Source organism: Camelus bactrianus, chromosome 3 (genome assembly GCF_048773025.1).
Source record: "Camelus bactrianus isolate YW-2024 breed Bactrian camel chromosome 3, ASM4877302v1, whole genome shotgun sequence".
NCBI classification, from domain to species: domain Eukaryota; kingdom Metazoa; phylum Chordata; class Mammalia; order Artiodactyla; family Camelidae; genus Camelus; species Camelus bactrianus.
Window position 1 is genome coordinate 8,886,324 of NC_133541.1, and position 11,980 is coordinate 8,898,303.

The 11,980-nt window shown below is 46.9% G+C and overlaps 1 protein-coding gene across 1 annotated transcript; it reads left to right on the forward strand.

Annotated features, from left to right (window-relative positions):
• The first annotated feature begins 8 nt into the window (after positions 1-8).
• CCT5 (chaperonin containing TCP1 subunit 5) lies at positions 9-11,588 on the forward strand. The gene is made up of 11 exons (XM_010957254.3): positions 9-189; positions 2,563-2,623; positions 2,824-2,988; positions 3,803-4,001; positions 5,625-5,817; positions 5,893-6,042; positions 8,107-8,226; positions 8,796-8,981; positions 9,578-9,715; positions 10,140-10,320; positions 11,392-11,588. The coding sequence occupies exons 1-11, from the start codon at positions 85-87 to the stop codon at positions 11,517-11,519; spliced, it is 1,626 nt and encodes a 541-aa protein (XP_010955556.1). The 5' UTR covers positions 9-84; the 3' UTR covers positions 11,520-11,588.
• Positions 11,589-11,980: the final 392 nt, after the last annotated feature.

The following is an 11,980-nucleotide window of genomic DNA, read 5'->3' on the forward strand; positions in this document are numbered from 1 at the left end:
GCTCCGTCCCGCGAGAGGAAGGTGTGCTCTCGGTTCCGGAGTGGACGCCGGCGGTTGAGGGAGTGTAACGCCTGGTGCTGCACCATGACGTCTGTGGGGACCCTCGCCTTTGATGAATATGGCCGGCCTTTCCTCATCATCAAGGATCAGGACCGCAAGTCTCGTCTTATGGGACTTGAGGCCCTCAAGGTAACGGGACGGGGACACACAGGCAGCGGGATGAGGGGAGGCGGCCGAACCCAGTGACTGCGCCTGCGCAAACTTAGGAGCGCTTCTGCCATGTGCTCCCGGGGAAGGTCGGGGGACCCCCCCCCCTCCAGTCCTGCACCCAGCGCTTTGGGCCCGCAAAGGCCACCGTTCAAGCCTTTAGGCCCAATTTGGGGTGAGGCTGGAGCCACAAGCGCCCTTCACAGAGTTGGGTGGGGCAGCTTCAGTTCACCCGCGTCCCGGCTGATTTCTCCAGCCTGCAGTCATTCCGTACAGTGTTTTCATCAGTAAGACGCGGAGAGGGTATTCTCAGGTCTCTTGGCGGGTTAGGACTCTTGATTCTTAATCTTCCGTTGGTGTACCTGCAACAGTCCCAGAAGAAATAAGGTTCATTTTCTTTGTCATTTCCTAAAGGCTTAGTCATTTACAGCGTTTCATTTTTTTTTTTAGTATCTTTTTACATGGCGTTTTCCTGGATGTAGTATCTTAAAAATTGAAAACGTACACCTTTGAGGAAGAAAATACTACTGCAAGAGTGAGAATTGGTCACTAATAACCACAATACAAGGCAGTGTGTGACCGGAATCACCAGTCATGGGATGCAGATAAAAGTTGAAGGGTGTCCTTCAGACATTCGCTAGAGGTTGACGTTTGTTCAGAGATGGAGTAAGGTTTTGAATGGGAGAGAGCTAGCATTTTAGGGAGAGAAAACAGCAAAAGCAAAGACCTGGGCAGGAGAATGCATGGCACGTAGTGGAACCGCCTGGTTTTAACAGAGCAGTCTACCTTACGTTACAGTAGTTCCCAAAGTGGAAGTTCTTGAATGCCCCACAATCAAGATGTTATCCTAAGGGATAGGAGGGGAGTCACGCATTTGAAGGGGTTTTGAACAGAATCACAATTTAAGTAGAACTATACCAGAGGAAGTAGCATTTGGGGTGGAATCTATGACATGATGTATACAGACCATGTTCCCTGATCTGAGGTGTCCCTCTTTGCTTAGTGTCTTGGGGTTTTACTTAAATTAAGCAGTTCAATTCTCCCCCGGGCTGTTTGTTTGACTTAGGACAAGTAACACAACCTCTCTGACTTTTTTCAGTGAGGGCAGTACACCCCTATCAGCTGAGGATGAGAATTAAATGGGGTAACTTAGGGAGTGTCCACCCAGTCTTTGATCCATGGTAGGCAGTCAAGCCACTTGCGTACTAATGGGACCAGCAGAGAAAGTAGCACCCAGTACATGCACCCAGAATAACCAGGTAACCGAAGCTACAGGTTATTTTTCATCAGCCACATCTCATGTAGTCCTCACATTCTGAATCAGGTATTATTTTATAGAATTGGAAGCTTGGTCCCAAAGCAGTTAAATAATTGCTTAAGGTCACAGAGCCAGTAAAGAACAGGGCCGTGGTCCAGGACCACCTCTGTCTGACTTGGCAGCCAGTGGTCTAAAGCCCACTTCTTAGCCTTGGCACTGTTGATACTTGGGGCTGGATCCTTCTTTGTCATGGGGTCTGTCCTGTGCAAGATGTGTGGCAGCATCCCTGCCCTCTCCCTAATACGATCGCCTCTCTAAGGGTGACAGCCAAGGATGTCTCCAGGCATTGTCAGATTCTCCTGAGGGTCAAAACTGCCCCTGATTAAAAACCACCTTCCTATGGTTATTAGCCTTTAAAAATTCCATTATACAGACTTATCAAAGTGTGTTTTAAGGGTTATCAATACTTTCGCAAATCTAGGGGCTTTGTCTTGTTACCTGGTAGATGGGGTTATAAGGGAAAGGAGGCTTCAGAGAACGTGTGGGTTTGAACTGCTTTGGAAGTTGGCCAGGGCTTCGATGGGTAGAGGAGGGTCTCCTGTGCATCAGCGCTTCAGGGATCAGAGGGTGTGTTAGGGGAACAGGCATAGGCTGTCCTCACCGGGAGGGAGCTCGATCTCAGATCGTGGACGGCTTTGAAGAACAGCTTCAGACTTGAGTGTTGGGGTACTGGGGAGTTATTTAAGGTCTGGGGACTGGTTGGCAACGCATTTGAGAAAAATGGATGGCTTAGCTGGACGGAGGATAAATCTGAAGGATTGATGAGATAAGAGACCCTGGAAATATGTAAGGTGCTGTGGACCTGCTCTGGGTTGGGGTGACGATGGTAACATAGGAAGACGGGAAACCAGACATTTGGAGGGAAAATTGTGAAGTTGTCACAGTTAGATGTGGACCAGTCTGCTGCTGCTTAAATGTAGAAGCTTCTAGAGAATGGAATCTGTCATAAGTGATTTTTATAACGTATCAGCTCTATGTTCTTAACTTACAATTATATGTAACTTACAATTATATATATTTGTGTTTGTTTCATTTAGTCTCATATAATGGCAGCAAAGGCTGTAGCAAATACAATGAAAACATCACTTGGACCAAATGGTAAGAGACTAACATTCGACTTTCTAACAGAAGTTAAGAAATGAAAGGGGAGTGTCCTTTTTGATGTATTCTTGACTTTTATTTATAATAAATTCCCAGATAGGAACTGGGTCAAGAGGTCAAGGTAACTTTTTCTTACAGGTTTTCTGTTTTGTTTTGGTTTTTTGCCCAGAGCCATTTTAAACATTGGTATCTTTTAGGGCTGGATAAAATGATGGTGGATAAGGATGGCGATGTGACTGTAACCAATGATGGGGCCACCATTTTAAGTATGATGGATGTCGATCACCAGATCGCCAAGCTGATGGTGGAGCTGTCCAAGTCACAGGATGATGAAATCGGAGATGGAACCACTGGAGTGGTTGGTAAGGAAGAGCACAGTACGCTTTCTCATTTAGGAGGTGTTATTAACTGTTACAGGTCTGACACTTCTGCTCAGAACATTTACTCTGGATCAGGTCATTAGGAGACAGTGGGACAAATCCAAACTGGAGGACACGGTGCAAGACAAGTGGCCCAGACTCTTCAAAACTGTCGCCATCATGAAAGAGGAAGCAGGTTGGGGTAGAGTTAGGCAGCTGTTCTAGATTAAAAGTTCCAGGGAGGTTGATGAGATTAGTGTCTGTAATGTTACTTTTCTTGTAGGTGAGATTTGAATTCATTTATTCAGCCAAGTATTTGTTGGGTACCAAGCTCTGTTCTCACTGCTCTGGATGTGCTTGGAGTGCAGCAGTATTAAAACAAACTCTGTGGTCGTGATGCTGAAATGAGAGGAGAAGGGAAGGTTGAGGGGCAGAGAGAGAAGTGATAAACGAATTTTTTTAATCCTCTTATCACCAACATAAATTTCATTGACTAGAAGTCCCTGGTCCAGAAAACAAGTTTTTTTCCCCTTGTGAGGAATTTTTTATATGCTTTTTATTCTTTTTTTTCTTTTTTTTTTTTTTTTAGTTACATCCTGTACATCACTGAGAATTGAACATCTATCTATATGGGGTACCAGTTAGAAGTTTGTTAGAACCAAAACAAGAGGCTCCCTTTTTAAAGATAGATTAGATGGCCTCAGCCTCTGAGATCCTTCCAGCTTAATTCTGGAACCTTCATGTTTCCAGGACAGCATCTAATTGGTTTTGCATTCTAGCAGTTTCCTCAACCAGTTATGTGCTGTCTCATCCACAGTTCTGGCTGGCGCCCTGTTGGAAGAGGCCGAGCAGCTGCTGGACCGTGGCATTCACCCCATCAGGATCGCCGACGGCTATGAGCAGGCTGCCCGCATCGCCATCGAGCACCTAGACAAGATCAGTGACAGCGTCCTTGTCGACATAAAGGACACTGAGCCCCTGATCCAGACCGCAAAGACCACGCTGGGCTCCAAAGTGTGCGTGTGCAGTACAGGGCTGTGATTGGCGTTTGCAGGGAGGCAGGGTTCGTGTGCTTGTTCTGAAGGCACCTCAAAGTTATCAGTGGTGGTTTTGTATTGATTTGATGAGAAGACTGCAAGTGTAGACATTTGCATCTTGGTTTTTAGTTGGAAGCTGAATTTCCAGTTTTGAGTATTAAGTTCTCTTGATAATATTTGTAAGCTGTATGTTCTTTAATTTAGCAGGATAAGCTGTGTTAGAAGAAAGTCCTACTTGTGGGATATGTTAATTTTTCATAAAATTCCTTCTATCATTTCTTTCCTAGGAATCCACTGAGTTGGGGGGGTTCTTATCCATTTAACAAGCAGCTTAATGATCAGAATTTTAATTTGTGTAGAAGGTCAATCTTGCAATTGACTTACATCAGGTATTTTCATGTTTACATAGTACCTACTGTTTGCCAGGCCTGTGGCCAAGTCTTGACACAAGGCTCTTGCCCCCTAGAAACTCAAAGCAACTTCTGCCAGGGGACACACTTTGAACAATAGAGACTTATGGACTCTTGTCATAATGAGGCATAACAATCCAGTGCCTTTTTACACTATTGTTCTTAACTCATACCAATTTGAGAAATTTTTTAATTTGTGCCAAAAAGGAAGGTGTGGTCTCAACGCAGAGGTCAGGGGAGGTACAACAAAAATGTCTGCTGCCTTCTTCCCCAGGCAAGGACATCCCCTGCGGTGCTGTGTTAAACCAGGAGGTCTTCAGTGACGCCAGCTGTCCCCTTGTTGCAGGTCTGAGCTGAAACTAGCTCCTGTGCAAGGGTGACCCCCGGGTGGCCTCCAGCACAGGGACGGCACTGTTTTGCTATTGGAAGGAGGGCATCACACTTCGCTGAGATGCACAAATCCTATGTTATAATGACTTTGTATGTTGACCCTGCTTTATTTGCAAGTCTTTATAAAACCCCATTATGTGTAGATCTTTACCATAGAAAACGTTCAGATGGGTTGACAAGAGCCAAATAAATTCAGCATAAAACATAAATCAGCCACTTAGGACACAATATTTTAGTTTCATGGTTATCTTTTCCAGGTGACTCAAGATTTCAGGCACTGTATTTCAAGTACTAGAGTTCCCTTTGGTTTTTCCAGAATCAAAAGTAAAATTATTGAGCAATCTTTTCAAAGGTTTCAAAACTTTCAAAAAAAAGGTACCAGCCCCCCCTGTAACTGATGTGGTCAGGCCTTCCGTATCTCATTAAGTGCAGCACCTCCTGTAGGTAAGGTTGGCTTCTCTCTGGGGGTTTCCTGTCTTTCCCATTCTATTTTAGATTTGGAAATGCTAATAGTATTAAAAAGTAACCAAATCTTGGAAAAATTTTGGTTCTTGCTATACTTCAGTGTTCTCTTAGAAACATTCATAATAGATACAAATAGTACATTTCAGTTACTGTTGGTAATCCCTCCCCAGACTATTGAAGGTGCAAGTTTGGTGGCATTCTTCTCTAGGACCCTGAACATGGTTTTGTACATCTGTGAGTTCCAGGATGTTGGGTCGTGTTCGAGTTAGCGTGTACGTCTTCTGACAGCGGTCGTCATTGAAGAAGAGTGGAAAAGGTTTGTTTCGTGTTTCCTCAGGGTTAACAGCTGCCACCGACAGATGGCCGAGATTGCCGTGAATGCTGTCCTCACTGTGGCTGACATGCAGCGCCGAGACGTTGACTTTGAGCTCATTAAAGTAGAAGGCAAAGTGGGCGGGAGGTTGGAGGACACTAAGCTGATCAAGGGCGTGATCGTAGACAAGGACTTCAGCCACCCACAGATGCCAAAAGTAAGTCGGGGCTCCCGCAGCTTCAGGCCTTTAACTCGTTGGCCCAGCACTTCAGGGCTCTATTTCTCTCCACAGCAAGTGGAAGATGCCAAGATTGCAATTCTCACCTGTCCCTTTGAACCACCAAAACCAAAGACGAAGCATAAGCTGGATGTGACCTCTGTAGAAGATTTTAAAGCCCTTCAGAAATATGAAAAGGAGAAGTTTGAAGAGATGATTCGGCAAGTAAGTCTTACCATGGCTCTTGGTGAAGTTTAAGCTCTCAGAGGGTGCGGTAGTTAGCTGTGGGTAGTGAATACACATGGTGCCGACCTGTGTTATCTTGACATTTTTTGTAGCTACAAATAAGGTATTAACAATGTATACTTCTTTCCTTCACTTTTACATAATAAAATTGATAAACAATGAGAAAAATCAAATGGCACAGAAAGGCGTGAGAAAGAGCGTCTTCAAATGGTAACGTGTGTGGGGTGCCCCAGCGTTGCTTGGTACCTGGAGCTGTGCTTTTGATTTTACTTGCTCTGGACACGTTTAAGCCAGTACGTTCAAGGTTTGAACAAGTTTAATGTGGCTTAGCACAGGTTTGAGATTTATAAATAAAACATTTAGACAAGAGTTACTGAACAACTGAAATCAAACAGGATGCAGTCATAGTAATCCCAGTTCTTTGCTTAAACAGGTCAAGAGTATTATTTTATAAATACCGTATTAACTCTTTCTCTGGCTGTTAACATTTCACGTGTGCCTGCTCCCCGAAGGAGCAGTTCCTCTTTCAAGGACTCTCTTCTTGGGAGCTTAGAACACCAGGACTCAAGGATCATGAACGTGGACATCTGTTAGAACATTATCACAGTGAACAAACCGGAAGCTTTTTCAGTGTGTTTGAGGGGAGGGGGGTTGTTGAGTTTTCATTTGTGGTTTCACGGTATACTTCTCTGTGCCCAACTATACCAGGCCCTGTTGTAGGCACTGGGTATACAGCAGTAAATAAAGCAGAACTCTTGATCTTGGGGTGCAGAATAAGGGGCAGGTGGGTGAGGACTGTGTTAAAGACACTGGACAGAGGCCTCTAAGGAGGTGACATGTGAGCAGAGGCCTCATAGAAGTGACAGCAGCATATTTGGGCGAGGAGCACTCCAGGCTGAGGTGAGGTGGACATGGGCAGCATGTGCTAAGGCCCTGAGGCCAGAACATGGTTGGCATAGGCAGGGAACAGCAAGGCGGTGGGGTTGAGTGGGCTGGCAAGAGTGGTATAAATAAAAGCTTGTCATCTGGGCTTCAGGATCACTGACCAAGGTGCACTGGAGGCAAAGATGACAGGGATTCAGATGCTCACAGGGTTGGATGGATTGTGTCAATAGATGTGCAGGTTGCCAGGAATGGTAACGGATGGTGCTGGGGATGGATGCTCACATTTTGAAGAATGAGACAGACCCAGAGACACACGGGGTGACCAAGAGGAGCAAGAAGGGCCCCTCCTACTTTGAGCTTGTGGGAGGAGAACAGCCACTTGGAGAGAATGCCAGTGCAGGCTGGTGTTTCAGGGAACAACCAGCATTTGTTGACAGCAGGAATGTAAAGGAAACTTTGCCCAGAAGGAGTTTGATAATGGACTGAGCTCCAGGGGCCCCTGGTAGGTTCCAGAGGGTCAGGAAGGAAGGGAGGAGGTAGAGAGCCGGGTGTAGAGTGCAGAGACAGGAGTACAGTGGTCATCGCCAGCGAGGAGGGATGGACCGTTCTGATCACTGCCGCCCTCCTGGAACAAGTCGCTTAGCCATTTGCCGGGGTGGGTTCTGACTAGAAGCAGGAGGGCCTCTGCCAGCCTCTGAATTAGCCTGTGTCTCGACCCACAGAGGATAGTCCACTCAGGTGAGAAAAGCAAGTTGCAGAAAAGTGTAAGATTCAGTTTTTGGTTAAACACAAAAATAAACTGCTTCATAGGTTTCTGTGAGGGACGGCGCTGTTGACCTTGGTCTCCCCAGAGCAGGGCGCTAGCCCTGTTGGCACGTCCTGTGTTGCTTCACTGGGACAGCAGTGGGCGTTCACGCGAACTGCTAACGTTTAAAGCCTTGTTTAAAAACGAGATGCTTCCCAGCGATGCGTGTTCATGTTTATGTTCAGAGCTGACGGAGAGCAGACACGTGGGTGCTTCCTTTTCTTTTCTGTGCTTTATTTAACGCACTGCCCTACACACCCAACTATGTTTCACGCCTTTTTTCAATCTTTTTCAAACGTTAGAGCACAAAGAATACTTATATTTATTAACATGACTGGCATTTGTCTTCCCAGATTAAAGAAACTGGCGCCAATCTGGCTATTTGCCAGTGGGGCTTTGATGATGAAGCGAACCATTTACTTCTTCAGAACAACCTGCCTGCGGTTCGCTGGGTAGGAGGACCTGAAATCGAGGTAGGAAGCTCCCTGGGAAGAGACTGAACGCAGGCTGAGCCTGGGGTGCGCTCCTGGGCCCGCGTGCTGGCAGAGCACATCACCGCGTTGTGCCCGGGCTCCTGAGGCAGGAGGGTGCGCTAGGGAGGGGGGATATGGGACCTTTCTTAGGTTTTTGTATGTATTTCTGCTGTTTGATTGCATTTTGAAGTCCTGTCTTGTGTCCTCACTGGCTGTCTCCGTGGTCTCTCAGGCAAGAAGGCTGGTTGCCCACCTCTGTCAGCCACAGAAATACTAACAGCCTTTGCAGGCATGGTCTGTCCCCCAGTGTCCCAGCCTCGCTGTTCTGCCCTGCGGCCCGGCCCAGGACGGGCGGGCAGAGTGGGGTGCCAGGCCCACTGGAGCGGGACTAGAATGCCCAGCTCTTCAGAACCTTGGTCATGGGACAAGGCCTCTGGGGTGGACCCGGGAACTTCTGGGCCAGAGTGGGCAGCAGTCCTAGTGAACACCGGGTTATAGGGCAGGTTTGGCTTGATCATGGTGGGAACTTGGGCTGCACTCACTAGCCTCTTTCCCGGCCTTCTGCACAGCTGATCGCCATCGCCACCGGGGGGCGTATCGTCCCACGGTTCTCAGAGCTGACGCCCGAGAAGCTGGGCTTCGCGGGTCTAGTGAAGGAGATCTCGTTCGGGACAACTAAAGACAAGATGCTGGTCATCGAGCAGTGTAAGAACTCCAGGGCGGTCACCATCTTCATCAGAGGAGGAAATAAGATGGTGAGGACTCAGCTGTTTGTCCTACATTTTGTCCGATTTGGGAACGTGATTTGGATTTTCCCATAGTGTATTTAACTGAGAGATGGTTACCATAAGAGACAGGGCCGTCTTTTTTGGAGGGACAGTGACATGGTGGTGGAAGTGACTGAAGACCACGGCCCACGATCAGTTCTGCACGGCCCACTTGCCTCTCCTCAATCCCTGGGCAGAAGTGGAACCCGGGCAGTAACCTTGGACGCCCGTCCTTCTCCAGGATGGGTGTAGTGCGTGGTGGTGGGTGAGACTCATGAGGATTCTCCTTCAGTTTTGTTTGACCCCTTCACTTGCTCGTGTGCCCGAACGAGTTGAGGCTGCGTCTTTTTATTTTTTTCTAACTGCGTCACAGGGAAGAAAAGGAAGATAAAGAAACAGTCTGACAAGTATTCCGGCACGCCCTCGCCCTCTGTTGTAACCAAGGGTTTTGGTTTTCCTGGGATGGGGTAGGAATACTCCCAGTACCCAGCAAGCCCTGAGATTAAACCAGAGGTGCCCGGTGTTTGGCTCTGAAATGATTGAAGTGTGGCCACGTCAATTTAGGCAAAATTGTTTTTCCCTAGATCATTGAGGAAGCAAAACGGTCTCTTCATGACGCTCTGTGTGTCATCCGGAACCTCGTCCGGGACAACCGCGTGGTGTACGGCGGCGGCGCTGCCGAGATCGCTTGTGCTCTGGCCGTCAGCCAGGAGGCCGACAAGGTGAGGTGCACTTGCAGGCTCCCCTCTCTGGGCTGTGCGGGGCGTCCGGCCGGCGGGCTGCGGGGCCCCCAGGGAGCAAGCGCTCGTGCGCTGTGTCATGCCCGTGTGCCACTGCAGGTTACTGTGAACCAGCCCAGCCCAGCCCTTCTCAGACACTCTGGCCTCGACAGTAAATCTCTACACTCTTAATGTTACTTGAAATTCAGAATTAAACGTTGTAACTGAGAATAAAGCAGTAAGTGCTGGTTTGTTTGGACTTTGCTCTCATACGTACACCTTCTTCAGCCTGATCCTGTATTGACAGCCTGTTCTTGGAATTCTTCACAAGTTAGCTTTTAAAAGCATGTAATTTAATTATGACTCCAAATAGCTGCTGGGGTTTTTTTCAAGTACACTGACTGTGAACAACCCCGTGTCCCCTCAGTGCCCGACCCTGGAGCAGTACGCCATGCGAGCCTTCGCCGACGCCCTGGAGGTCATCCCCATGGCCCTCTCTGAGAACAGCGGCATGAACCCCATCCAGACCATGACCGAAGTCCGAGCCAGACAAGTGAAGGAGATGAACCCTGCCCTTGGGATTGACTGTCTGCACAAGGGAACAAACGGTGAGGCGCCATCACTGCTCCATGGGGCTGTGGTGTGATTTAAAGTGAGCAGTCACATGCTGTGTGGCCATGTGGTGTGTGGTGTCTGCCCTGAGTACCGTGTCTTTTTAGTACACACTTCAGGTGTTCAGGCCCTGGATTGTAGGGTTGATTTAATTACCTTGGGAGTTGTTGCACTGCTGGTCTTGGCAAGCTAAAACCAATTTTAGTAATAACAGACTACAGTGTGGTGTTTATTCTATAGGTGACTTCCATTTTAATCCCAAGTTTTAGAAAAGAATCCCCATCTTACTTTCTCGTGCACGTTTGTCAGTGTGGATCCTGTACGTCATGTAAAACAGCTCTGAAGCTGACTTCTGGTTGACAGCTGGTTCAGTGATTGTGCCCGTAATTAAGGGTGCGTATGCACGAGGGGCCCTGTGACTCCGTGGCTCTCACTAGTCCATCTGCTGGACAGGGCGTGCGGCCTGAGCTCGTTGGGAAGGTGGTCCCGGTGATTCCTGTGCTCACCAGGCGTGTCTGGGGTTCTGCAGTCAGTCCTGACCACAGAGTCTCCCAACGGGTTGTTTTGGGTTTTGTTTTTAGAAATCTAGAACTCTTAAAGGTATGTTCTGGTTTTCAGGTTAACACCCCAAAGATTTTAATAACAGTAGTGACTCTGTCAGGCAGATATTTAAATTGCTTTAACGTGAATGCTTGGTTTGCTAAAATATACCATTCTTAGGTCTTTCTTGGAGTTACTTTACATTTCAGGTACAGTCAGGTTTTACTCACTTCGGGCTTACTGAGGTACGGTGTTGAGCACTCTGTGGGTGAGATGTCGCTGAACGACTCTCCCTTTGGCAAGTCCCTGAGAAACTCAGCCTGTCGTTGGAGAGGGGTACCCTTCCCCCCACATTCCAGAATGTCCTGGGAAGTGATGAAAGTAGATTTCTCTGAAAATATAACTGGGTCTGATGAATCCCAAATTCGTATTTATGAAGTTTTACTGTGGTTCCATAAATCAGAGCAAGGTGTTGGCAGAAAATGTGTATGCTGTTTTGGGATAATTAATTTGTTTGTATTTTTCAGATATGAAGCAACAACATGTCATAGAAACCTTGATCGGCAAAAAGCAACAGATATCTCTTGCAACACAAATGGTTAGAATGATCTTGAAGATTGATGACATCCGTAAGCCTGGAGAAGCTGAAGAATAAGGAAAAACTTTAGGATGAAATGTCGGAGTAAGATCCACTGCTGTGATTAAATAAATGGTGTCTCGTGTGCGTCTGCAGTTATTTATTATCCCGTTTGTTTTCAGACACTGTAGATGCTAAAGCATTAATAGCTGTTTGGTTTCCGTGGTTTCACTTGTTCAGAGACGTGATGCTGCAGAGGCACAGGCTCGCGGGTTTTGTATTCGTTATATTAAAGGGAGCTCTTTGAACAACCTTTATATTCTGCTCTTCGAGTTTAAGAAACATTCACTGTAACATTTCATCAAATGCCTTAATTGGAGGGGTTTGAGTTGATTTTTTTTTAATAAGCTGTAGGAACTATTTTTAACTGCTTTAAATGTTGCATTCTTAAGATTTATTTTAACATTGAGAGGAATATGGGCTTGGTCCTATTAAATGTATTTAAGTGTTGCATCAGCCTCGGTGGGTGGATCTTTGAT

Coding starts and splice junctions, on each gene's coding strand:
- CCT5 (XM_010957254.3), top strand. CDS start 85: ATGACGTCTGTGGGGACCCTCGCCTTTGATGAATATGGCCGGCCTTTC. Junction 5,818..5,892: donor GCCACCCACAGATGCCAAAA/GTAAGTCGGGGC, acceptor TTCTCTCCACAG/CAAGTGGAAGATGCCAAGAT. Junction 8,982..9,577: donor TCAGAGGAGGAAATAAGATG/GTGAGGACTCAG, acceptor GTTTTTCCCTAG/ATCATTGAGGAAGCAAAACG.